The sequence below is a fragment of the Ambystoma mexicanum genome, chromosome 7q (genome assembly GCF_040938575.1).
Source record: "Ambystoma mexicanum isolate Mex_15411 chromosome 7q, UKY_AmexF1_1, whole genome shotgun sequence".
NCBI classification, from domain to species: Eukaryota; Metazoa; Chordata; class Amphibia; order Caudata; family Ambystomatidae; genus Ambystoma; species Ambystoma mexicanum.
In genome coordinates, this window is record NC_090941.1 from 41,427,558 (window position 1) to 41,453,468 (window position 25,911).

The window sequence follows — 25,911 nt, forward strand, 5'->3', positions numbered from 1 at the left end:
CTATAATCAAATCATTTCCCCATATAGGGGTGTTTCAACCTGATAAGCTGCATAGCGCCCTGCACATATGTTATCCTACATGTGAACAATTGCTAACATAACACACAAGGCAAACAAGCCAACACTGCGAATACTGCAAGTTTGTTCTTTGTGTCTTTTAACTTAAGGAAGCTGTAACTTGATGTGAACTTCATATTTGGACTATCCTTCAGTTACACTGACTCGGTTTTGGCAAACAGGGAGTTGTTGTAAAGTTACAAACCTCATTTAAGGGACCAATGTCAGGCAGTTCTAATAAATATAGTATGCCTAAAATATATTATCTTTGTAGTGGAGCCCTTCGGGTGACCTGAGAACCCCTGAACTGGACAGTGGGCCTCATTACGACCCTGGCGGAAAGTGACTGACCGGACCGCAACAGCGTAAATAGCGTTTCCGCCATTGCACGAAGGAGCAAAGTGCGGCTAATCACGACCCATCGGGCACGAGCATTACGCCATGGCGGAATCCGAAAGGCTGCGATGGCGGAAATGACCCCAAAACGGCCCTTACCGCCGCCGTACGCTGCACCAGGTGCAATACCGCCACCCATCTTAGCGGTCACCGTAATGAGCGGTCACCGTAACGAGCGGGCACCGCAAATTACGGCCACCGTAAATATACGGAAACGGAAGTAAAAGCATGTGGCCGGAACGGGAAACAGCACGCCGCACAACTATAAAATCCGAATCCCAACACAACCATTAAAAATCCGACCCTGACACACATCCCAACCCGTTAGCAACCCCAGTTAAAAAAATAAATATGGGAAAGGTAGCCAAGAAAGCGTGTGACCGCAAGCGGCAGGTACACTTCTCCCGAGAGGAACTGACCGTGCTCACCGAGACCCTCCAGGAAAATGCCGCCGTCGTCTTCTCCAGTCAAATGACCAGGACGGCCCTTGCCAACAAGAAGGCCATATGGGCCCTGGTGGCACAGCGCGTAAGTGCGGTGGGGACAACACCCCGCACGCCACAGCAATGTCGCAAGCGGTGGGACGACCTGCGGATCCGCGTACGCAGCATACTTTCTGCGAACAGGAACATCGCCACAGCTACCGGGGGGGGTTCAGAGTCGCCCATCAAGTTGACTCCCTGGGAGGAAATCTGCGCCTCCACCATAGGAATGGAGAGCATAGAGGGAGTCGGAGGGATGGAGAAAGGAGTGCCGACATCCGGAGAATCAGGTAGGTTGGCCAAGAGAAACAATGCGAAATCCACAAACCACGAACATGTGCAGTACCATGTGACCCCATAGTGCAATACATACTTTGCCCTGACAGCGCCCTCTAAAAGTCAGAATGAACAAACAAATCAATCAAGAAGCCATAAACAACCCCTACATGTGCAGCATGCACCCCCTAACTGCAGGCAGCCAAATGAATGCATCCTCAATCCACACGAAAATGAGACCACCTCCAAGGCCCAGTCCCAAATCAGCCTCATGTACCACCCCAATGCATTTGATACGTTGCCATTCCAAATCCGACAGACCCATAGCTAACGCTCGCCCCTCTTTACTCCACCACAGGGTCCGATACCAACGACGAGCTGCAGGACACCCCTACCAGCACGCCTGCAAAGAGGGCCAGGACCAACGTCCCAAGAGCCTCCACCTCAGGTGCAAGGATCAAGACACGGCAGCAGCAGGAATCAAGTGGCAGCACACTGGAGGGGACTGCAACAGGCACCCCAGCAGCCAGCAAGTCCACAACCCCAGCACCACAGGTCCCCCCAAAGAACGTATCTGATGGCACTGCCTCTGGTGGTAGCAGCACCATAGGTGACACAGCTGTCATGCCAGCATGCTCCGACACGGAAAACAGTGCTGGCGACGTAGGTACCATCCATGACCTTTCCCAATCCCCCTGCATGTTCCATCCCCTACACCATGACGAAACCACGCAGGGGCACCCTGAAGACGACGACTGGCCAACCCCCACAAGTCCTGTGCCAAGGCAACATGTGTTGAGCAGCCCCCCTGTCACACCACCGCAAATGTCCATGGCCCAGCAGAGGCAACAGTCCCTCGACCTGCTGATCGAGCAACAGCAGGAAGTGTCCACGCTACTCAAGGACCATGCAAATGAATGCGGGGGTTCCAGGGCAGCCATGGAAACATCCACCGAGACACTCAGGGCCCAAATAGAGAAAAGTAGTGAGAGCCTCAGGGGAGAAATGGAGAGAAGCACTGAGAGCCTGAGAGCACAAATGGAGAAAAGCACCGAGACCCTGAGAGCACAAATGGAGAAAAGCACCGAGAGCCTGAGGGGGGAACTGCATGCGACGTCCAAAGACGTTTGTGCTGAACTTGCTGCTGTGCGCCGTGTGCTCTCGGAGCTCTCACAAACCCTCAGAGACATGCATGGACGCGAGCAGGCAGAGACATCATCCGTGGCAAGTTCCGTCCAGGGCAGCCCCCAACGCAGATCTGGCAGGAACCTGCGCTCCACGGGCAGGGGTGCCCCTGATACCCGTAGAGGGGGCTTGCAATAGCGTCCAACCACGGACAGCATGCATATTTGGACACTGGTGTTGGGGGGGGAGGTAGTAGGGTGGAGGGGGTGTGTTGGGCTTCACTGGGTGGCGGGTCCATAGGGTGTATAAATCAAATCACATTAACAATACAGCATCTCATAATCATCCAATGACATGTGTGGACATTGATATTTGCGTACGAGGCCTTCATAGGCGTACAGTCCACAATGTGCCTGTACTACACACACACAGTGCCACAGGTCCCCTTTCCGTGTAATAGGCACCATGCGTGGTTGCTAGAAGCATGCATCTATGATGCTCTGTCGGATTGCACGTGCATCCTGTGCCTCATGGACTCCTTGAGGTGCCTCCACATCCCCACCCTCATCATCATCATCATCTTCAGGTGCATGCAGTACAGCGTCAGGGGGCATGGGCACATTCCTACGTATGCACATGTTGTGCAGCATGACACATGCCATGACCATCTTAGAAACCTTCTCATGGCTGTACATGAGTGCCCCGCCAGACCTGCTGAGGCTGCGGAAACGAGCCTTCAGTAGGCCGAATGCCTGTTCAATGACCACACGGGTACGTGAGTGGGCATGGTTGTAGTCCTCCTCATGCTCGTTCTGTGGGTTCCGGATTGGTGTAAGGAGCCATCTCTTCAGTGGATACCCGGCATCACCTGTATGAGACGAATAAAGGGTGTCAGTGGAATGATAGTGCTAAGTAGCCCCCCCCCCCCCCTGCAAGGTCATTGACGCATCAAATGGGCCACGATGTCATGCATGGAATGAGACTCACCGAGTAGCCAGGATCTGTGCCCTGCGTGTCGCTCCATGTAGCGTGGTATTCTTGTGTTCCTCAGGACCATAGAATCATGGGTAGATCCTGGAAATCTGGCACAACAATGCGTAAATATCTTGTTGGAGTCACACACCATTTGCACATTGATTGAATGAAATTGTTTCCGGTTGCGGTACTGGACCTCCATGGCATGTGGGACAACCAATTCAACATGGGTGCAGTCGATGGCACCAATGCAACCCGGGATGCCGCCAAGTGCATGGAATCCCACTTTAGCGTTGGTAATCTCCTGGTACGTGCGTGGTAGTGTGATGTGGTCGTCGGCGTGCTTCAGGAGGGCATCGTGCACTTGGAAGAGTGTCCGTGAGAACAGTGGCTGTGAAATGCCATGCAACTGTCCCACTGTGTGCTGGTAGGTGCCTGTGGCCAGGAAGTGGAGTGCAGACACCACCTTCAGTAGGGGTGGGATGGCGGTTGGGCTATCTATCATGCTCACGAGGTCAGCATGTGTCATGTCCACAATGGCGATTATGGTGTCCCGGTCCAAACGGTAGAGGGTGTGGATCTGCTCAGCAGTGAGGTTGAACGGATCGGCTCGGAGGCGTGGGATTGCGGGCCGCCTGCGTGGTGGTAGTGGCAGTGCTTGTGGGCCTTGCTGACCCTGCCTTGCCCTCCTCCTCCTCCTTCTCCTCCGTCTCCCCTGTGCGCCCGGTTGTTGTACCTGTTGTTGTTCGTCGTCTTCTTGTAGTTGTAGCACTTGCAGTGCTATCTGGTCCCCCAGGCCCAACATCGCTAGTCCTGCCGGTAGCATTTTGGAGTGGGAGTGGTTGTGGGAGGGGTGTGGGTCTGCTATATATGTGCTGTCGGCCTGTATGGCCTCCACCTGTGCTGATTGAATGATTCTGTGGCAGATGCTATCCCTTCTGGCCGAGCACGTCCCGCACGTAAGGCTGCATTTGGCCGCATGGCATCTTGGGATTGGAATCATGTATCTAATCCCGATGGCAGTGTGATGTACTTTGACTGATCTTCATGCTATGCTCCCATTGTTACACATGCTATGATTGCAGCCGCTTACATACCTGTGAAGAGTCAGTGGTATGTAGGGCTCGATCGATGGCCGACCCTCATGCAGCACAGTAACGTAATTCACCGACGGGCGTGGCGTCCCATTTGTGATTGCAGCCAGTTAGCATCATGACACACAGCCGCACTACATTGATGTAATTGTGAATGCAAGCGTTCACAGAAGCCTTTTCGACGTAATGTTGCAAGTGAGGAATTCGAAGGCCAGCATTTTGGGCTTTGAAGTAGCGGCGAGGATACGCCCACAGGTCTGGCTGGAAATGTAACGTTCTATTGTAGAATGTCCTTGGGACATGGCCCATAACGAGCAGGCAATGAATGATATGAATTGAATGGGATGCGCAATAGCGTAGTGGACGATAAGGCAGGACGTTCCCAAATCCATCTTGCTTCACAACACTACAGATCCGGCCAGGGGCACAGTGGTTTTTGCGGACTGCATTACGCACAGACGCGATGGAAGTTTCACATATTATGTGAGTGAATATTCATGCGTTTTCATTGCGGGATGAGGGAATGATGAATGGATGCATGGACTGATGATTCCGTTTAGGGTCTGCCATGTACATGGGTTTTTTGATTCACTCCCCTTCCCCTGCGTTATGTGATGCAAGGCTGCCATAGTGGGACATACGTCTATCTGCCCTTGTCGGATCCTCCCTGTCTCGACGCGCCTTCATACACTTGTGTCTAGGCACGTTACTAATCCCATGTCATGGGTTCTATCTTGACGGACGCATGCACAGTAACCGACGTTGCCAATGGTGTATTTAGCTCGATTGGTTTCGTTATGATTCGATACTGATTTAGGGGTGTGTATATTCCTTTGGAGTGGGCTAGCATGCATATGGGTGTGGATTTGGTGTGTTGAATGAAGATTGTAATACATCATGAGTCCCGTAATGCAATCGGTTAATTTGTGTTTCTTTTGGGTGACAGGTATCTCCTGCCCTATTGCAGATGCCATCTCTACGCCACTCCTCCAGATGGTTTTTACTCTCGACTCCTGCAGCTTCGGGTGAATCAGTGGAGCACCATTTCGATCTTATGGGACGATCGCCAATGGGCCACATGCCCTTACGCTGTACTGGTGGCTAGGTGCAACATTTCGGCCTTTCAGCTCGACTAGTGCCTGCCTCATGGGACGGACCTGCGGTTCTTGCCGCTTCCATGTTGCCTTTTGGAACGTTGATGTAGGCCCTGTGTGCCATGATGGTACAGGGCGTCACACAAGTGGAAGCCGGTCAATTATTGCAGATGCAGCCCTCGGTGATGATGGTTGTTTTGGTGTTATTTTGCAAATTGCTGTGGGGCCTTTGTCATTTGGATGTGCATTTAAATTGTATTCCGATATTTGTCGTGTTGCGTTGTTCTTTGCAGGTGATGTGGCGATTTTCGCTTTGTGGCGGTATGTATTGCGAGATGATCTGCATTGTGTTCCGCCTTCTGAGTTGAGTTGTGTGGTACAGTACTGGCCGCGTTTGCCTACGTAGCACAGTATGGTCACGGATAGGGGCTGCCATTGTGTCTGTTTACATGATGTGCTGTTCAGGGGCGGGGATTGGCTTTTGGCCGACTGGTGCCTGTCAGCCAGGTCGATTGGTGGAATGATGGGTTGTTCAGAATGTGGCTGGTCACAGGTGACTGTGTTTGCGTGCGTTTGTTGGAGGGGGACTGGGGTCATGTCCATTGGAATAGCTTCTGTATTGATGCCATCTGTGCCCTGCAGCTCCCATCGGCCCCTCTTGGGATGAGCCTGGCTGCTCAGTCACTCTGCCAACTTGTGTGGTACATGCTTCTGCTGATGGTTGGTTTGTTTACTGGCATGAGTACAGGGCTGGTGCAATCCCCCTCAGGATGCTGTTTTGGATGTTGCCTTGCGCTGGTGGCAAGCGATGGGGGACTACTGTTGTTTTGTGTCATGTGTTCTTGATTTTCATTTTGATGTATTGTACCTTCACATGCCTGTGCTGCGTCAGTACGGCTATGGTGACATGCCGTACATGGATGCCCACTCACGGGGCGCTTTGAGCCCCTGCATGCTTTTCTACGTTGGCATGCATGGGTGAATTGTGGATTTCACTGGTTGCATAGTGTGAGTACATTGCGCCTGCCAGGAGTTGTGCAATGAGGCCAGGGAGTGGAGTACAGGCACTCAGTGGGCCATTTACGGTTGGTTCACGTTGCCGTATTTCTCGCCATGGCGGAATGGTACTTTACGACGTGCTTGATGGCGTTCAGTACATGTCCGCTAGGGTCAGAATTCGCGTACCGTTGCGCCATGGCGGTGATTCCGGTTTTGCAAGGCGCGCGTGCGCGTACTTGGTGCAGTTAGCGTTGCCGTTCACTGCGGTGTCGCTAATGGCATCGTACTTTACGGTGACGGGTCATGATCGCAACGAGCGGTGTTCGATGGCGGTATTGCATTTCCGCCATCATTTTTCCATTTCCGCAAGGGTCGTAATGAGGCCCAGTGTGTCATTGCCGGATGTGGCAAGCTCCCTGCTGGAAAGTCAGTTTCCTGAAATGCAACAATCTTTGGATCAGGTGACTACAGCGCAAATACATGAAAACAAAATCATACAGAGAAATCTCATGCTGTTACTTGAGAATAGTTTGTTTGAGGTTTTCACCTCACCGAGCGTTTCAACAATTTCTTAAAACGGCACTGGTTAATGGGCTGGAGTACACACTAACAACAACTATCAACAACAAAGAAACTACTTTTTTAAGTCTAGAAAATGGTGGAGTACGGGAGAAGTGGATCTGTTCGTATGTACTGGGGACGGAAATCTTGAGGAGAACACATTGGGGGCCACAGAGGGGACGAGAGACAGCATCTCCCTGGCTCAACCAATGAACCTTGCTCCACTAAATTCTATGGTGTACCATAGAAGTTAGTAGAGTAAGGTTCATCCGTCTACTATAAACCAAGAGGTTTTGTGGCTAATTATTTAACACATTTTCCGAACTCTACTATGAGATCAGAATTGTATATATTTAATACAGGGGAAGTCCAGTCGATTTGTGATCATTCATTGCCTAGTGTTACCCCATGCTCTTTTTGCAATGAAATGGTAGTTCATCTTTACATAATCTGTTGATTGCTTGTAGGGGCACAGGGAGCTCACTGTTTGTTTGCTGGGTGGGACAGACTAGATTGGCTGTCAATGGAATCATTTTGGGAAAGATTGATAGCTGGCCATGAAATTAGTTTGACCACTGAAATTTTTAAAGTTTTACGAGATTTGGGATTTTTACCTAAAAAAATACAATGTACTTAGTTATTTTGTTTATGTATGTTTATGTTTATTGTGTTTATATAGCGCTTTACGCCAAAGTGCTGTACATTATAACAACAAGAATACAATAACAGTAGAAGCAATTACAAGATATGAGTCAAGGCCTCTTTTTATACAGTTGCAATGTTTTGTATTTGAAAAATCACATGTTCGACTATATCAAAATAAAACTAAATAAAGAATTCAAGTGATGCAACCATTCTGGCTCTCCATGACAAAATGATTTCCAGTGAGTATGCACATGAACCTACCCACTATCACTGTTTGTGTTAGTGTTTTTTCTGATAAGCTGAAAATGGAGGGCAGAAAAAGACTGGCACAGAGAACTGATCATGCTGACAGATGCATGCCATGCCTCAAATAGGACAGACAGTTCTGGGAATAATAAGGTCTCCTGATGCCATACAAATGTGATTATAGGCAGTTTGTCACACGAGAGGTAGTGACCTCACAGGGATGAACATTCTTGTTAACTTCCACTACTTTTTCATCCTCGCCCTCTTCTTCATCCTTTAATGAAATGCAATGTGGAACCAGCCCAGCAATAGTATGGTTAACGATATGACTTAGCCCACTGGCAATGAAGTCATTTCACTAGTGCATTAATGACAAAAATATGGCAAATCTTGGGTGTGGAAAGGAAGATGCACATTTCTTACCGACCCGTGGATATGTTAAAAATGTTTGTAGCTGATGCAGGTTCTAGTTGGGATTTGCAGCTGCCATTGGTACTAATGGCTAACAGGTCGACACTCGCTAAATCGCCAAATCTCAGCCCTCATGAAATATTGACAGGAAGAAAAAGGGTGCTGCCACAACAATTACTTTAAAAAAACAAATGAACAAGACCTTGTAAATGCGTCGACAATTCATGGATATGTGGAAGAGTTGAGGAAGCACTTATAACATGCGTTTGCATTTGTACAACAGAATTTGGAAAAGGCCGCTGACGGTGCAAAAATATATTATGATAGGAAGGCATCTGTGAAGGAATATGAATATATAAATTTAATTTCAGGAAGGGGAAACACAACAATTCTAAATTTCTTGCAGCATGGCAAGGGCCATATAGAACCGTAGATAAGGTGGTCTATAGAATTGCTAAAAAAGGAGAGTAAAAGTATATATATATATATATATATATATATATATATATATATATATATATAAATATATATATAGGATTGACATAGCCATAGGTGTAAATTGTGCTAGGGCACAAAAGTACAAAGGGGCATTTATATGGAGATATTGGTAGTGGTGTAATTAATTGTGTACTTATTGAAGGAATGTGTTGGTTGCATGGCATGTTATTTCTATAATGTGTATTTGTGTGCATAATAAAATGTGATTTCAGATGCTCTAGTGAAAAATGAAATTAAAGCTTTATTCTGCCTGATACTGAATGTGTCTTTTTTTTTTACTCTAGAAAAATAATTGTTTTCCTCGTCAGCACCAGATCCTTGGAGCGCTGGAACCCTGGAGGATGCCACTGGATTGGAGTCCCTTGGAAAGCCCCTTGGACTGAAGAAGGGAGTGACAGAGATGACCCCAAAAGATATGGATATGACGACCCCCGAGAAAGATCCATGGAGTCCCGGAATGGAGGAGGTCCACCAAGAATGGTTTCCTTTGTGGTTTTAACCAAAAGCTATTATTTACTGAGTCTATTTTTAATACAGACTAATTTCACTATTTTTTTTCTCCCAAACTAATTTGTATTTTTGTTTTTACTGTTTTTTTCATTTGATTGAATGACACAATTGTGTTGGATGTATGTCTTCTGAAAATGTTAATGATTTAAATTTTGCTTAAATAAATGGATCACCAATTAATGAATATCAAATGACACAAAGGTGATCAAAAGATAAGATTGCATGAAAAGAAATCAAAACATAATGTTGCACAAAAAAAATTCAAAAGAAGATAAAAAAACAGATCAACAATATAAAAGAAAACAAGAAAAGAAAAGAGATCAAGATAAAGGTGATCAAGAGATTTAAAAAAAAGATTAAACAAAAAGATTTGTCTTTTTGTTCTATTCCTTTCCAAAGATATTGTTGTTTATTATTGTGATTAACAGTCATCATTATTTTACCCAAGACTGGAGATATGTACATAATGTTCACATACATGGAATTTCATTTACCTGTTATTTATTTTCAAGTATAGCAGAAAATTCAATTGGGGCAGCACATGCATTTTAGAACATTTATTTAGTTTTTTACGGCAAAGATTTTCAGTTACATCCCAGCACCAAAAAAAGGAGGGAGTGTAGGAGTAGGGGCTATGAATTGCAGGGGCTCTGAATAGCTGGGGCTTATTAGTTTGACATGCACATGTAGCTGTAGTGTGGGTCTTAGTGTGGGTCTTAGAGATGCGAAATGTAGAAATGCATAAGGCATATGATAGAAAATTCATAGTGCACAGAAATGCAGAGCACATGCTCAAAATTGCATATTATTTCAGGATGATATTTCAATTGATGGATTTTCTCTAAAGCTAATACTAACATATTAACATAATAAATCCAACTGCAATAACATGTCCCCTTAATAACATATATTGCAAATTAGTCTATGTGGAAATAACCTGAAAATGATTTTGGAAAATGCATGGTGCTTTGTAAAATGGATTGAAATGTGCATATTGAGCTTTTTGCAGTAAGTTGAACAAATCTGAAGTTCCACTCTGCTGAGGCGAAGCTTGTGAAACAGGAAGAAAAAGAAGAAAGTTACAATTATTTTCCAGAAATGCAGTTAGTACAATGAGGAAAACACAGAGGAAATGGGGTGATGTGGGTGGAGCAGTTGGGGAGGTGTTGCATTGACTGGCAGGAGAACCTATTTAAAAGGCTGTGAGTGGGTGTAGCTAGGTCAGACTCCTTCGAGAGCTGGGAGAGATATCTTCAGGCTGAGACGAGGTGACAGCTAGCAGGCAGGCAGACAGACTTCAGTGCTGAGGGCCCTTTGGTGTGGAGCGAGTGCTTATCTACGCGACCCCACGGTGGAACATGTGAACAGGCTGAGGAAAGTTTCCATGCCAAGTTGAGACAGAAATATCACCAACAAATGTAGGTAAGTATGCAGAAATTGAGCTGCGTGTAGTGTGCCTGAGAAACACATACAGGTTTTGTGATAGAAACGTGTTTATTTTTTTTAAGTAATTCATGATTTATATTCTATGTGGATTCCCATTTATGAATTGAGCTTTTGTTAAATGACAGGCTCCTAAGTGCTAAAGATTGTGAGAGAAACATTCAAGGTTACTTCAGACTGTGCACTGGCCAGAGAGTGACACATGTGTAAGTGAAGCTTATTCTTAGAAAAGACATTTAATGTGTGCATATTTTCTAATTAAATGCATTTTATCCATGACCAAGTATAAGCCACTGTAAAATGGCAAAGCATAGTACAACTGTTTGGATACTTTCTGAACTATAACTTTTTATAAAAACACAAGCGAGAAAAACAAATTGGGTTTGTACTTTTATTGTGTGTCTGAATTGTTGTTAGCATATAGACTGAGGTCTAACAGGTGGTAAGCCTATTTTACCACAGGCGTTATTTCACATTACCACATGTGGTAAAAAATAAGATAAATTGCTTTTTTTATGAGTTGAATATTAGGCGTGTGTGAGTACAGCTATTTGATTGCGTGATGTTTAATGTATTTTGAAATTCAGCCACAAGGGCATATTGCAGTATTGTATATAAAATACTGCAAGAAGGAGGTATAAGTTATCTACCCAGAGTGTATCAAGTCCAGTATTCTGTTATAGTGAGTGACCTTGGTAAAACAATTGTTAGGTAATAATCTGAAGATAGACTCACCACAATAAAAATACCCCAACAAATGACCATGGTATACCACCACAAAAATACCACTCCTTATTGCCATAACAAAATACTACAAACTGATAGGTATAACTCCAAAATATATCCCACATAGCTAAGATGCTTTTGTCTGATATCATTCATAAATATTTCACTAGGAAAATACCATGGCTAATATACTAAGAAGCTCCTCTGTCATACACTAGCAGAAGGTTGGTATTGTTAGCCAGATGAGATGCCAGAGAACACATAAATGCAGGCTAAGCACAACAATTTTTTCAGTTTAAGTTAATGAAAGAGAAGGCTAAACGTTACAGAGGGACCCTCATAATTCGAGCTCTGTTTAATCAGTTGCCATTAGGTCTCTAACTGTGAAGTAGATAGTAATGTGGGAAGTGTTGAGCTGTGTCCAACTTTTTGCCAAATTACTAAAAAGGTCATGCATTTTCCATGTTTTTGTAATATATATAATTACTCTAAAGTGATATATTATTCTGTTAATGAGGACAAGAGATTTAAAAGAATGTAACATGGCTTCAATGTTAATGACATGTTTATTTTAATGTCACTTGATGGCGCCTGATCCAGTATAGGCTGGACATTACATGTGTGCCTCCTGTCAATTATTGAGCTAATTTCTGTTCTCTATGGTTATATGTATATTTATTGAATATTGTTTTAAATAACATGATAGGCTTCTGCTACATAATATGATGCAATTTGTAGTAAAGACCTATACTTTTATTTGTAATATCTTTGTATGTTTGTTGTATTATTTATAAATGTTATCATACAAAGGAAGCATGTCCTGACTGAGTTGCCAATGAGGTGAGCGGCAGGTATATGTTAAAGAGGTTGCTAGAGGTTGTAAGTGAATTAATTAAACAATAGAACCTTGATTTTTGTCCTCTAAAAGCTTCTCAGATTAGAAGCATTTTAAGCCAAAACATCTTGGCTCCAGAGGTATAATTACATTTCAGATTTGGTTCTAAGGGAGTGGTCGGACTTGGAAAAGGGTCTGATACTAAAGACTCAGAATCCTTGATTTCTCAATTAGATAGGTAGATCCAATACTATTTGATTGTTTTGACCACACTTCGGTGCCATCCAATTATGTTACCCTCTCTCCCAAAAGACAGAAAGATGGACGCAGCATTCAAAAAGTTATTCACAGGCTCTAACTTGACAGTGCAAATCAAGTCACATTAAATTTAAATAGCCCCTTCTGTCCAATATGCCCTCCAGTCCGTCAATTCTCCAGTGGACAAAGGTTTGCATTCTCTTTTGGAAATGATTCAACAGTTAGTTGAGTGGACCTCTGGTCATGCGTCCACGAACATCGGATTATGTGCATTGGCAATGGGGCCTAATTGTAACAGGCATTTACAGGTCATCATGTCCACAAAAATAGATGTATTCAGCTCAATGCTTGCAGACATTGCATTATTCTCTGTGGCAGCCTTTGAAGGACACAGGTAATCCAAGTCAGGTGCAAAGTCCAGCTCACCCTCAGCCTTTTTTAACCAGACAGCTCCTTCAATGCCAGAAAGGTGTGCCTGGCCACTCTAAGGTCGAAATCGAGTAAAGGCACAGTCATAGCCCTCCCTTGCTCCAAACAGGGAATCTAAAATGTCATACAGAAAGGTCATCAGTAAAATTCATAATGTATACTTGTTTATTTATAATGCACCTAATACCAGGAGTAGTTTCTAAGCATGGAATTAGGATTGGAACCTGGGTTGTGTTGCATTGTCTTGCTTCCAATACAAACACATTGCCTCTGAGCTATCCTTCCTTGCCATACTATAAAGTTTGAATAACAGAAAATACTTATAGGGGATCCATAAGGATATTTAGGGACTTTAGTCACTCTCCTGCATCACAATCTATCACAGAGGACAATCGTCCAGTCCAGATACAGGAGACTGTTCCAGTGCCAGTCCTCATAGCAGAATGAGAGTAGTTTTACTCTGTTCTCGATCAAGTGTGAGGAGAGGATCACATAGGTTCCTCAAAACAATCAGTTTCAATTTGGCATCCCTCGCACAGATCTGCTAATCATCCAAGGGGACTTCTTTTGTGCCCAGGGAAAGAAAGATGGTTCGCCTTATATTCCAATTTGGCCAGATCTGTTTTAGATTGATGCTGCAGGCAGGCATTTCAAACTCCAAGTCATCTCTTTTACCATGAAAACCACCCCAAAGCATTTACAAAGATGTTTTCAAACAATTATTCTGATGCACACTAGGGGAATATTTTGTCCATTCTTAACTAGATGACTGGCTATTCAAAGCCTCTTTGTACACAAAAGGGAATGCTGACATTTAGAGAAGGTGGGGTTATTATTAAGATGGACAAATGTTTTTTTTTTCTGGTTAGAACACAACCCTGCAATTCATAGAAGCTACTATAGGATGACAGACCTGGGGCGTGTATTTCTTGCAGATGCGCAAATGGTCAGCCTTCAGCCGAATCTTCAAGAATGGTGCTGCTTTACCCAGACAATGATTAACATATGTCTGTAATCTCAGTGGGATATGGCAACTTGCTCACAGGTGATGGCTCAGGTGGGCCTTCACCTTCTATCTTAGGTAAAGCACATCTTTAGGCACTTAGGATTCTTGCACTTCACTCATTGGCCCGTATGGTCCCAGTGTCCCAGAAGATCAGAATTATTTTGTAACAGCTGGATGCATCAGGACAATCTGGAAAAGTATTGGATTAATTCCCTGGCTAGTCTGATAGCAGTCACAACTCAAGCCAACAGTTGGGGTTGAGGGAGGAAGGAATATACTTTGTCCCACCAAATTCATGTTTTTGGAAGGAAACTCACAGTCATTATTAAAGATCTGTCGTTATTAATGCCTCTGGTACAAGGTATGTCAATACATGTCTGCATAGATAATAGGGTCACAATGGCTTTACAGAACAGAAGGGTTCCCCACTCACTGACCTTTAAGGGTATAGCCTTCATTCCCAGTTTCTGTACAAGAAAGGACTTCACTGGTGGTTGTACACATTCTGGGGATAGAGAACAGGGAAGCAGATATTCTGAGATAGATTTTTCCCATGCTCAAAATTTAACGCTTTATACATATTGGAGTTTCTAAGATTTGCTAGGATTTTAGAACACCAGTTTCCAATCGTCATACATCTCAGCAAAATGCAAACATGCACAGTTACTGCTTTAGGAGTATGGAACCCAAATAAGGGGGACTGATATGACATCTCTGCATGTATCTCTGGAATACCCTCCCCTTCGAGAAGTGAGTTGAAAACATCCAAAGGGATAGTGTTTAAAATATTAGTTCCAAACGAGGAATTCGCAGTGGCTATTCAAGAATCACTTAATTATAGAAGCTCATGAAAGAAATAGACTGTTTTTCAAGGCCAGGATGAAAAAAGGACTCTGCTTTCTCTGAGATGTGAAACCTTGTCTATTCTGAAGGGCCTTGCTGTGTCTACTTTACACATATCATTTTCAGCAGTTCAGGCTTTTTGTGCACCTAGAAGAATATTTCCATTACAGAAGGAAGGATATGCCTCATGTTTGTCAAACATTATTGAATTGGCCTGTCCATATGTTGGGGCAATTCTCTTCCCTAGGGATTTACTTTTGATTCTAAAAGTTCTGCAGCGAAATTTGTTTTATCACCTTACTAGCATTCCTTCGAATGTTTTAACCTACAAATGATTATTCTAATGACAAAAATAATAATTTGTCATGTCTTCTATGTAACCAGCACCCATTTGCCCATGGGTTCAGACCGTACTACACATTTTAAATAAATAAATAAATAAATAAAACCATGTGCACCAACAGATTGGAGAATAGAAGGCTTTGTTCAGTTCCCCATCCTAGATATCTCTAAAGTCATAGCTGTCCATGCTAACCTGTCAATTGTTTTTCGAGTGTTTTTTTTCTCATGTTATTGGACCATGCAACAGGGATAATTTAAATACTGAAAACCTTCTATGAGTATGAATCCAATATCAATTGTTCAACTCTGACATGTGGCCAACTTGTATGTTGCAAGTTAAAATTGAAATAGGGTCCACTGAGCCCTCCATCCCCTCAATACACTGATTACCATTATATTGGGTAATTATAACAGCTATGAGTACGGGGAGAAATATGGCAAGAAGTTATATATGAAAAACCTGGTAACATTATTATTATTATTATTATTATTATTATTATTATTATTATTATTATTATTATTATACATCTGTATGGCAGTTTTAATACACTCACAAAGGGTTTCTGGTTTACTTTTTAATACACTCACAAAGGGTTTCTGGTTTACTTTTGGCCACACTTGTTCCTTGAATTCATGGTATGAGGCACTTCAAAGCGTCTTTGAGCATGGGTTCCATGCTGCTTTTTTAGAGGTTTAGAGTAAATTAGGCATTCTACTCTATCCTCAGTTGCACCACAGACTTAACTGGAGCTTAGCTACCCCTGGTTCAGAAGCAAGATATTTGTCATTACTGCATGTGTTTAGGTCTGCCACACAGTCTTTCGCTCACACTTGGCTTAACTAGATCAGCTGTGGATGGATTACAACTCTAAATCCAAGACTGTTGAGGTCAGTGTGCAAATTATGTCAGCACTGGCTTCATTGTTTTATTTTGCATAGTAAAGTGTGCTTTTCTGTGTACAGCACTTTATGCCTTGTTGCATTATATTTTATATGAATGATGCATATTGATGTATGAACATATTTGATATTCCTTCAATGTAGCTATCAATGGGAAAAGGTAGAGAGGGACAGAGGTAGTGACATGATTACATTACATAGATTACCTCTACTATTCATCAACACATTGCTTAGGACCCTCAGACTCATCTGATTTCCATACTAATAAACGTGTAACACAATAACACAATAACAAGATATAAAAACATGAATTTCTGGGTGACTATAACCGTTTTTTAATTTACAATTAAACATTCATAATTTTCCAATAGCATACAATAGCAAAAAATCACACGGTTATCCATTCATGTAATCTAATATAACTAAACTTTGTAAGAGCCATTTGATTTCTAACAAATCATCTGTGTATATAAACCCTTAACTCTTCTACTATAAAACATGTTATGAATACATGCTTCATGGTTTCCATTTCATTATTGTGGCAGAATCTACAGGTCCTAGACTCCTGTATGATATATTTTGTTGCTCCAATTATCTCATTTGTTTCCAGTGGGCTCTACCTGAATTGCAAGAATACCCTAATTTTGTATCAACTTGAAAATAGAGCAAGCAAGGGGGCCAACCGATTATGTTCCTAGCAACGCGAGGTGAATTTTGTTATGCCAATTCTTTCCTTGATTCTGTTCATCAAATCGTTGCAACCCACATTTCTAATGAAGGCCTTTGCCCCTGATTTTGTCACACATTGATGTTCAATTTCTTGGAAGTCTTTCAAGCAGTCTTTACTAGTCTGCAAAATATATAACTTTTCTTGCAATAACTTCATTGAGTTCCCTTCACTCACTCTTAACATTTTCAGTACAAATCCCACAACTGCTGTCTGCTGTACATTGCCATGTTGGTATTCCTACATGAAAATGTATCAACTCAGCTGGTAAATATTTTGGAAGATGCACCATTCTTTTGTATATTTTGGCTTCCAGTTTTGGCAACCATGTCAACACTATTATATGACCAGACTTCACTGCCAAACACCTTCCTTTTCACAAATATCAAAATTGGGGCACTTCACTATAAATAAAGTTTTTTTTGGGATAAAACAACATCATTATATATCTTGTGTTTCGGAACCTCAAATTAACTTCCCATCAAAAATCATCCTGTGTATTTAAATGTTGTCACTCTTTTCATTTTAGTATACCTAATATTATTCATGTTTTAGGTGAAATGCATGATTTTCATTTTTGAAGAATTAGATCATCGGCATACACTAATCATTATATCTGCACACTCTCTAGCTTCACTGGAAAGGTTCTTGTAGGAGCAGGGTGATGGAAGATCTGCTAAATGTAATTAAATAAAGTGGGAGCCTGAACACAACCTTGCCACAATCCAATATAATTATGTAATTTCTCTTGACAGATTTCCCTGCACGTCATTGCGTGCCCGGACAAGTTTGTTATGATGAAAAGCTTTTATCAAGTTAAGAAATGCAGGGTCTATGTTCCATGATTCCAACTTATTCCAGAGATTTATTCCAGAGGGTGGTTCTATACCCGCTGTCAAAAGCGGCACTGAAACCAATGCCTGCTTCAAATAGCATGCGTATAGATCAGGACTTTTTTGGCAGAGTGCATTATTATCATTGTCTTCACACTTGCAGACATCCATTCTCGAAAAATCTGCCAGGCCCATAAAAAGGATTTTAGCTTTCTTACTCCAATCTTCCAGTACCTTCAGTAGGATTGTTGCCAAGATCTTTCCCAAAATATCCATTAATGCTATTCGTCTATAATTAGCAGGATTGCTCTATATGCAATCTCCATCACTCCTTTTCTGGGCAAAGTCCTGGAAAAGCTGGCCATCTTAACTTTCACTCTGATTCTGTTGGTCATCTCCATGACCATCAGTCTGGCTTTAGAGGAGCCAGAAGCATAGAAACTGCCCTCCTGAACATATGTGAAGTTCTGCTCTCCAACCTTGACTCTATCATCCCTTTTGTCCTCATCCTACTCAATCTCTCTTCTGCCTTTGACACAGTCAACCATACCATCCTGCTCAACCGTCTCCGTGAAAACTTGGGTATCACTGATCAGGCTCTGGCCTGGCTGACCTATTTCCTCTCTGATCGACCGTCCCAGGTCCAACTTGTGTCCTTCCTTTCGCCTATCTCCCTTTCTACCTGTGGTGCTCCCCAGGGGTCTAACCTCTCACCCTGGCTTTTCAACCAATACCTGGCAACTCTCACCCACAGCATTGCCATTTTCTGCTCCAACTTTCAGTGCTATGCCGATGACACTCAACTCATTTTCAGGCTTCCCAAGGCCATCTCTTCTCCTTCTCTCATCTCTGCTTGCTTATCTGCCATTCAGGATTGGTGTGCCGCCAATGATCTCTGCCTGAACACCAGCAAGACGGAGATACTCCTCATCAGCACACCTTCAAGCTCCTTTCCTGTTGCTCTCTGGCCGGCCTCCCTTGGCGCTCCTCCTAACACCACCTGCAAGGCTACGAACCTTGGATCATCTTTGACTCCACGCTTTCCTTATCTGCCCACATCTCTGAAGTCTCTAAAAATTCAAACTTCCTACTGCACATCCTTAGAGATATTCTGCCTTTCCTCTCCTTCCCCCAGATGCTCACTGTCTCTTGAGCCCTGATTCTCTCTAGGTTGGATTATTGCAACAACCTCTTTCTAAATCTACCTGCTTCTACACTCTGCCCTTTGCAACTTATTTAGAACAGGTCTGCAAGACTTGTCCTTGGCCCTTAGCCCTGGGAACGTATCTCTACAGCCCTGAAATCTCTCCACTGGCTCACTGTGGCAGCAAGGATTACATTCAAGACCCTTTGCATTGTCCACAAGGCTTTCTGGGGCTTGGGTCCAAAATACCTTCAGCTATCTCTCTGTAAATGCCTTCCTTTCTGAGCTCTTCGCTCCTCCGCCTCTAACTCCCTCAGGGTCAGTCGTTATTCAAAGAAACGAGCTTGGGGTAGATCTCTGTCTTCGACTGGGGCCTCCCTCTGGAACAGCCTCCCTGCCACTCTGAAACTTGAGGAGACCCATCTCTGGTTCCAGAAGCACCTCAAGACCTTCCTCTTTGCTTCTGCCTTCGCTCCTCCTCTCCCCCGCTGATCTCTTCTGTCTCGGCATCTTGCACCTGGTTACCCTCTGAATTTCGGGCCCAGGTACCTGCTCACCCTGCCACCCTCCCGCACTGCCTTCTGGCAATCCCTTGCACTGGGGTCTGCATCTGTAACCCTACAGCTCCCCCTTTTTTACTGCACTTATCAGACACACCATGTCTGTTGCCTTAAACCTAGCACTTGCCAATTGCTAGTTGCACTACCACTGTTTGTTGCTTTTATTATTTATGTATTTATTATGTATTTATTTCTATTCCTTTGCTCAGCACTTTCCACTTCTCCCCTTATCCCATGCACTTTCCCCTGTCCCTCTCCCATGCACTTGTGCGTTCTCAATGTCAGTGGGCTAATAAGACCGTTGTTTGTTCTCCCTTGTTCGCCTCCCTTGTGCATGAGCGTGATAAAAAAAAAACAATATCAATCAATATAGAGATACACCTTGCTGGCATGAGGGAACATCAAAAATTAGCTACAAAATACAGATGATGGCAATAAGATTTCACAATTCATGGCATTTGTGACAGCAATGGTTAAGATATTTTGGGTTATAGCCAAAGGAGTGTTCCTGATATGGGTGAAATACCTCTTTATTTGCCTGAAATGTGGGGTAGTCTTGAGTCTAGGCTCGTCCATGTCCCAGGCTAGGGAAAGCATTGCATGACCCCTGATTTCTGACAGATTATATATCAGGGATAAAGTCCTTGCTACATGTGCTAAAACTAAAATTTGATCTAATACTGATATGTAATTATTTGCTATTTGTATAATGTTTGCCAGTATATTCCCCGGAAACTGTCCCTTTAGTATAGCAAGCTAGAGCACCACGGCCAAAATCATCAAATCACTCCTGGTTTGATTTGTTAGAGAAAATAATGTCAACCTAATTACACAAATCATTTTTCATTAAAAAACCCTCATATTTTAATTCTGATTAGCCGGGAGACAAGCATTTAAGTCACCCATAATCATTATACTGATCTTGTGGGTAATACATACATCATGCACACATTAATTCTTTTAGCTTTTTAAAGAGGTTTGAGTTGTTAGAGTGCCCAGGAAGTTTGCATCCTACATTTAATAATGACATTCTAACTTGTTCTATTGGTAGGTTTATATTTATTTCTCCTCATATATACATTTTTGGGATGTATTGGGATTTTATGACTTCTCAGAGCGTATTTCACCCGTACCAGGAACACTCCATAAGGACTCCTAAAACATTGACTTCGTAGCCTGCTCATTTATACGGAAAACCCCTTGAATCAAAGACCCGCACTTCTATGAGATGGAATTTATCATGGGCCATTGAAATATCAGTTGAGTATTGAAGATGAGAGTGGTCCCTTGAAGGTCAAGAAGGTCAAGAAAATATGAGCAGGTGTGTTCTTTTAGGATTAGGGTTGCAGTAGTTGCTTGCACTGCAACGTGCCAGGCAACCACGACCATGTCATACAATCCTCATTTTGTTTGCCCTTCAAGTTATTATTTGAGTCTTGACCACTGTTTCTTAAACATGTAATGATGAAGGGATTAGAATCTTCCACTCATTTCTGAGAAATGTGGGGTGTGATCCTAGTTCTATGATCTCTGCTAATACCCTTCCCATGTTTTTCCACTCCAAAAAGGCTGCCTTTTTTTACGACCTGGAGTGGTCTCAAACAAGCAGGATTATGCATCAATTGGGGGTTTCATACCATCATGGGCTATGATGAGTGCCCCTACCCCAACGCCCGCCATCCTCCCGCACTGGATCTTGTCCTCCTTGATTCCACACCCTGTCCATCCCTTCAGATTATACCTCCTACAAAACCCCTTCCAGGACACACTATCACCTGGACCCTGCAACCCATGAATAACATACTTCTTCAAAGCCCACCAGCTCTCCTCTTCCATTGCAGTCTTGTGTAGGCATCTATTTCTAAGCGTCCCTTTTTTTGGTGGTCTAGATAATGCATTCTCAAGGCATACAATGATCGACTCTTATTTTCCTTAGACCTTCTACATATCAAAGCATTACATCATCCATTGTATTGTCACAAAAACTATTAATACAATGTGGGTATCTGTGTTATCTATAAATTCATTGAAATCAATATCCCCGCTTTCTACAATCCTAAATCTCATGATTAGAGAAAGTTAGTGTAGCACTATTTGTTGGGCTACTTTCTTCTAGGAAAATATGAGTCATAAATATGTTTTTTGATGTTTCTTTTCAGAAGGAAAATATCCCACTTGTTCTCTTTGTAACTCCTAGAGCAAGGAGAACTATCGTGTCTTGGTTTGTGTTCCTAGCCTCTGGGCCCTTAATCTGCATATCGTTTTGACATATCAAGGTATTAACTGGGTTTTTACTGTGAACTGATTAATCCGATTCTGAGGTTTTGCTTCTCTGAAATTCTTTTTGTCGCTAGCTCTCCATGACTATATTCTTCCTTAGTTTTTCCTCCTTTTCTTTTAAATATTGTCTCAATACATCATTTGCTCAATATGTGTATGAGATTTAAAAAGGTTGTAGTACTTTGATAATGATGCTTCTTGTTTTTGGACCTTCTCTTGTTCTTTTGTATGTTTATATGCATTCAGTGATTACTGTCAGCAGCATCACCATTGAATCCACTATTTGCTTATACTTATTCTATTTGTATTCCTCTTTTTTAATTTGACTGCCCTTGGAACTCTAGCCCATCATCGGTTTCTGCCTTTCTTTTGTTTTCTTCCTTTTCTCGAGTAATATCCTTTTTTCCATAGAAGAAGCAATTTACAAGTTATCTTATTCAATTTGCCCCTTATCTCAGGCCCAAAGATGGATTATCAAAAATTCCACTCTACACATGTTTTAGCCAAGTATCTGCAGTATCAGAATTACTAACTGTTTTTCTTTATGATGATTGCTGTTAAGTCCCAAATTGGTTAGGTTTTATATCCCCAAATTTGATTACTGAATAGGAGACAACCTCTGTCCTATTATATGGCATCTCAGCTTTGGACAATCACCCTAATTTTGTATCCTTGAGGAGATTATAAGGTCTGCTGAATAAATCAAGATGTTTAATAGTCTAATTTAAAATATTATCATACATTTGTATAATAGAATATTAGGCGAAAATGCAGTGATTTTATATGAGATGAATCCAATTTTTCAAATTGGTGGGCACATGGAATGTTTCTTTGTTTGGTTTGAGGCAGGTTTGTTAACATCTTGTCAGTCCAAAATTATTAAGATTCGCAAACATAAATGACTGAACCATTGAAGAGTCTGATGTGGCCCAATCACAAATGATAGAATTGTGTGTATTTTGACATCTGTTTATTTCGGTCAGAGCCAAATTTAAAGGTGTGTCCACGTTTTCCTTTCTGCTATCCTCTATCACAGATTAACTGAAAAACGTTGTTAAATGGACATTATGGTTAAGTTGCATTAATAAAAAACCTATGAAATTCATTGAAAAAACATTGTTAAAGGGACATTATGCTTGAGTTGAACTAATAAAAACGGATGAGATTCATTGAAAAAAATGTGTTAAAGGGACATTATGGTTGCAGGGTAAAATCGGCAAACCAAACAAATTCACCATTTATGGTAAGCTATGCAACCATAACTCACGCAACCACCATGCATTGATAAGACTAACACCCAGCACATGAAAGATGGCATAACAAATAGCATAATTGATGGCATCACTGATGGCATCACATATCCACAGTGGCTGTTTTTGTTCAGTTACAAAGAGAATTTTAAGCAGCTCATTTAATTCGGTCATACTACACTGAAAACATAATGTACATACTCTAAAGGGGATCTATATGATCACTGCAAAAAAAAAAATGGAATTCCAAAATGCTGATTTGTTTTTAACCCTTTTTACCCCATATATATATGCAGGGAAGACCTGTGGATTACATGCTTTTTAGCTCATGTGGTCTATTCTACTCTCCCTTATATTAGAAAGAAAACTTAAAGAATGCAATAATTTGTGATATGTTGTATAACTATGAAAAATGTTCCATTGAGAACCAGGAAAGACATTCATTTGTTCAATAAGCAAGTACAATTTTTATATCAAAGCACGAGAACCGGAGGAGGGGGACAATTACTGTCTGGTAATACCCCTGTGGCATCAGTACAAGGTCCGAGCATAGCAAGGATCTTACTGTGAGCCCCCAGGCATTACCCGCTGGGTAATGCCTCCCTTCAATGGTTCTATAGCTATTAGTACCCTGGCACGTTGTACCGGGGTACCAAAAAATTATTTTTCTAAAGTTGAGAAACAGCATGTAAACCATTTTTCAAATCGAGATAAAAAACAAAAAAATGCCCACCATGCATTGGGGAGAAGGGAACAACATGGAATCCCTTCTCCCTTTTCATGGCAGCACTTGTCGGATCAGTGCTTCACCGGGAACACTAGTGTTCCTGGTGCAAGGAAGCACAGAGCAGGACAGGTAAGTGCGCTGGTGGTAGGGAGACGAGATGCACAGTCAATCCGGCAAGGGAAGGTGGCAGCCTCACGATCTGAGGAGACTCACAGCGGTTTCTTTCCCAGTGTGGTAAAGTCTCCGTTAAGAGCCTCCTCATTTGCTGCGAGGCCACCACACACCATTTTCTGGGGAATAATTTATATTGGTGTTCCTAACCTGCTTGGATAAAGTTTGCACAATGTAAGCCTTTTTCACATAGGATGCGCAATCATATCTGTTTGTCCATAGAGTAGACTTGTGAAAAATCGGAAATGGCTTGACAAGTGGCAAAGGCAACATTTTGAAAATAAGGCAAACAATAAACTTCTGGGGCCCCATTATATAACTTTGAATCATAGTTAGTGCAATGTGGCATTATTAGTGGGACAAAAATTGCCCTGGTTCAAGAAGGAGTATGTATTTGCATTACAGGCAATTTTTGGCCTTTGGTTAATGCAGTGCACAATTGCATTTGCAAAGGTGAAAAGTTCCTAGATACCTCTGGTAGTGACTTTGATACTTGATTGTAGAGTTATAAATTTGATTTTGAGGTTCAGAGGAAAAGGTACAGAATGTGCAGAGACACCATATTATATAAACATGTTTCCAGACAAACAATGTTAGAGTTTACCTGTCTAACCAAGCTAGCAGGCTTTTAGCTGCTCCAATGAGATCCACCACAGAGGTCAAGAAGTCATTTGGTAATTTCCTGCTACTTTTCCCATCATAATGGCCACTCCTCCTCCTACCGCTTATGAAGTTTTGCAGATTTTTTGCAGAAGAATTCAGTTTGTGTGAGAGAGTTTTTAGATTTTCGGTTTCCAAGCCATAATTCTGCAAAGCAAAACAAAAAGTTACTATAAACATGCATATTCATTACCCTTCTTTATGATGAGTTAAAAGGTGACATTTGAGAGAGAACTATTTTTGTTGCTGAAGTGTGAAAGACCATTACTATAAATAACAATCTGGTATCTGTCCACAAAAGCCACTGTGAGAGATTTACTTAATTGACCATGGTGATCTTCTGTGTATCTTCAATACCCACGATGTGGTCATTGGTGTCATCTTTTCTGCTTATTATACAGTAAATAACACCCCACTGACTGCCCACAATCATATATTTACTGTTCTTGACAATTTTATTTACTCCCCTTGTTGCCTTCCCATTTTGCCCTTTGGCGTTTGGGAACACTATTCTGTCGTGTAATTAATTGCCTAACAAATGCTCAATAAATACAAGACCCTGAGTACCCTTATGAACTATAAAAGCAGCCAAAGGGGTTTGTTTTACACCCAGAGCGATACTTAAGCAATATGCCACGACAGGCGGGGGCATTATCGAGTCAGGTAATGCCCCGGGGCCCATAGTTATACGCCCGAGCGAAGCAAGGGCCTTTACGAAGGCCCCGGGGCATTACCTCACTCGGTAATGCCCCGCCGCTCCAGGCATATTGCTATTAGTAAACCGGCCCGCAAGATCTGCGAGACTGGGCTACTAAAAGCTGTTATTTCTGTCCCGAAACGCTGCAGCGTTTCGGAACAGAAAAAGAAAAAAAAATGACTGAGAAATTGGCCGCCGGGGAAGGGAAAACAGAGTCTGCTCCCGAAAAAATTAAGAGAAGAAGGTGAGTGGGGTTGGGAGGGTGGGTTTCAGGAGGAAGGGAGGAAAAAAAATAACTAAAGGAAAAAAAACATACCTGAGTCCCCGGCGGGGGAGGATGGCAGCCTTCAGCCGTGTGGAGGCTCGGTGCGAGGATGGCCCCGCGTCGAGCCTCCACGCAGCTGGAGGCTGCCAGCATCTCCCGCCGGGAACAAAGCAGGCATAAGGTAAGTGGGTTTAGGAGAGCAGGGATGTGGGAGGAAAGGGAATTAAAAAAGAAAACATACCTGAGTCCCCGGCGGGGGACGATGGCAGCTTCTCAGCCGTGTGGAGGCTCGGAGTGGGCATATCCCCGTTTCTAGCCTTCTCATTGGCTGAGGGGCTGCCACGACCACCACCGAGAACAATGTCATGGAATCCCGGCCGAGGGATTCCCAGCCGGGTAACGACCCGGCGAGACCCAATCAGAATGTGTTTTACAACCTGCTTGAC

At 42.7% G+C, this 25,911-nt stretch overlaps 1 protein-coding gene across 1 annotated transcript in view; it reads right to left on the reverse strand.

Annotated features, from left to right (window-relative positions):
* CNKSR2 (connector enhancer of kinase suppressor of Ras 2) overlaps positions 1 to 25,911 on the reverse strand; it is a 2,376,238-nt gene that overhangs the window by 1,883,048 nt on the left and 467,279 nt on the right. Inside the window, exon 3 of the mRNA XM_069639527.1 lies at positions 24,448 to 24,650. Within this exon, the coding sequence (XP_069495628.1) occupies positions 24,448 to 24,650 (203 nt within the window). The remainder of the gene's footprint in view (positions 1 to 24,447; positions 24,651 to 25,911) is intronic.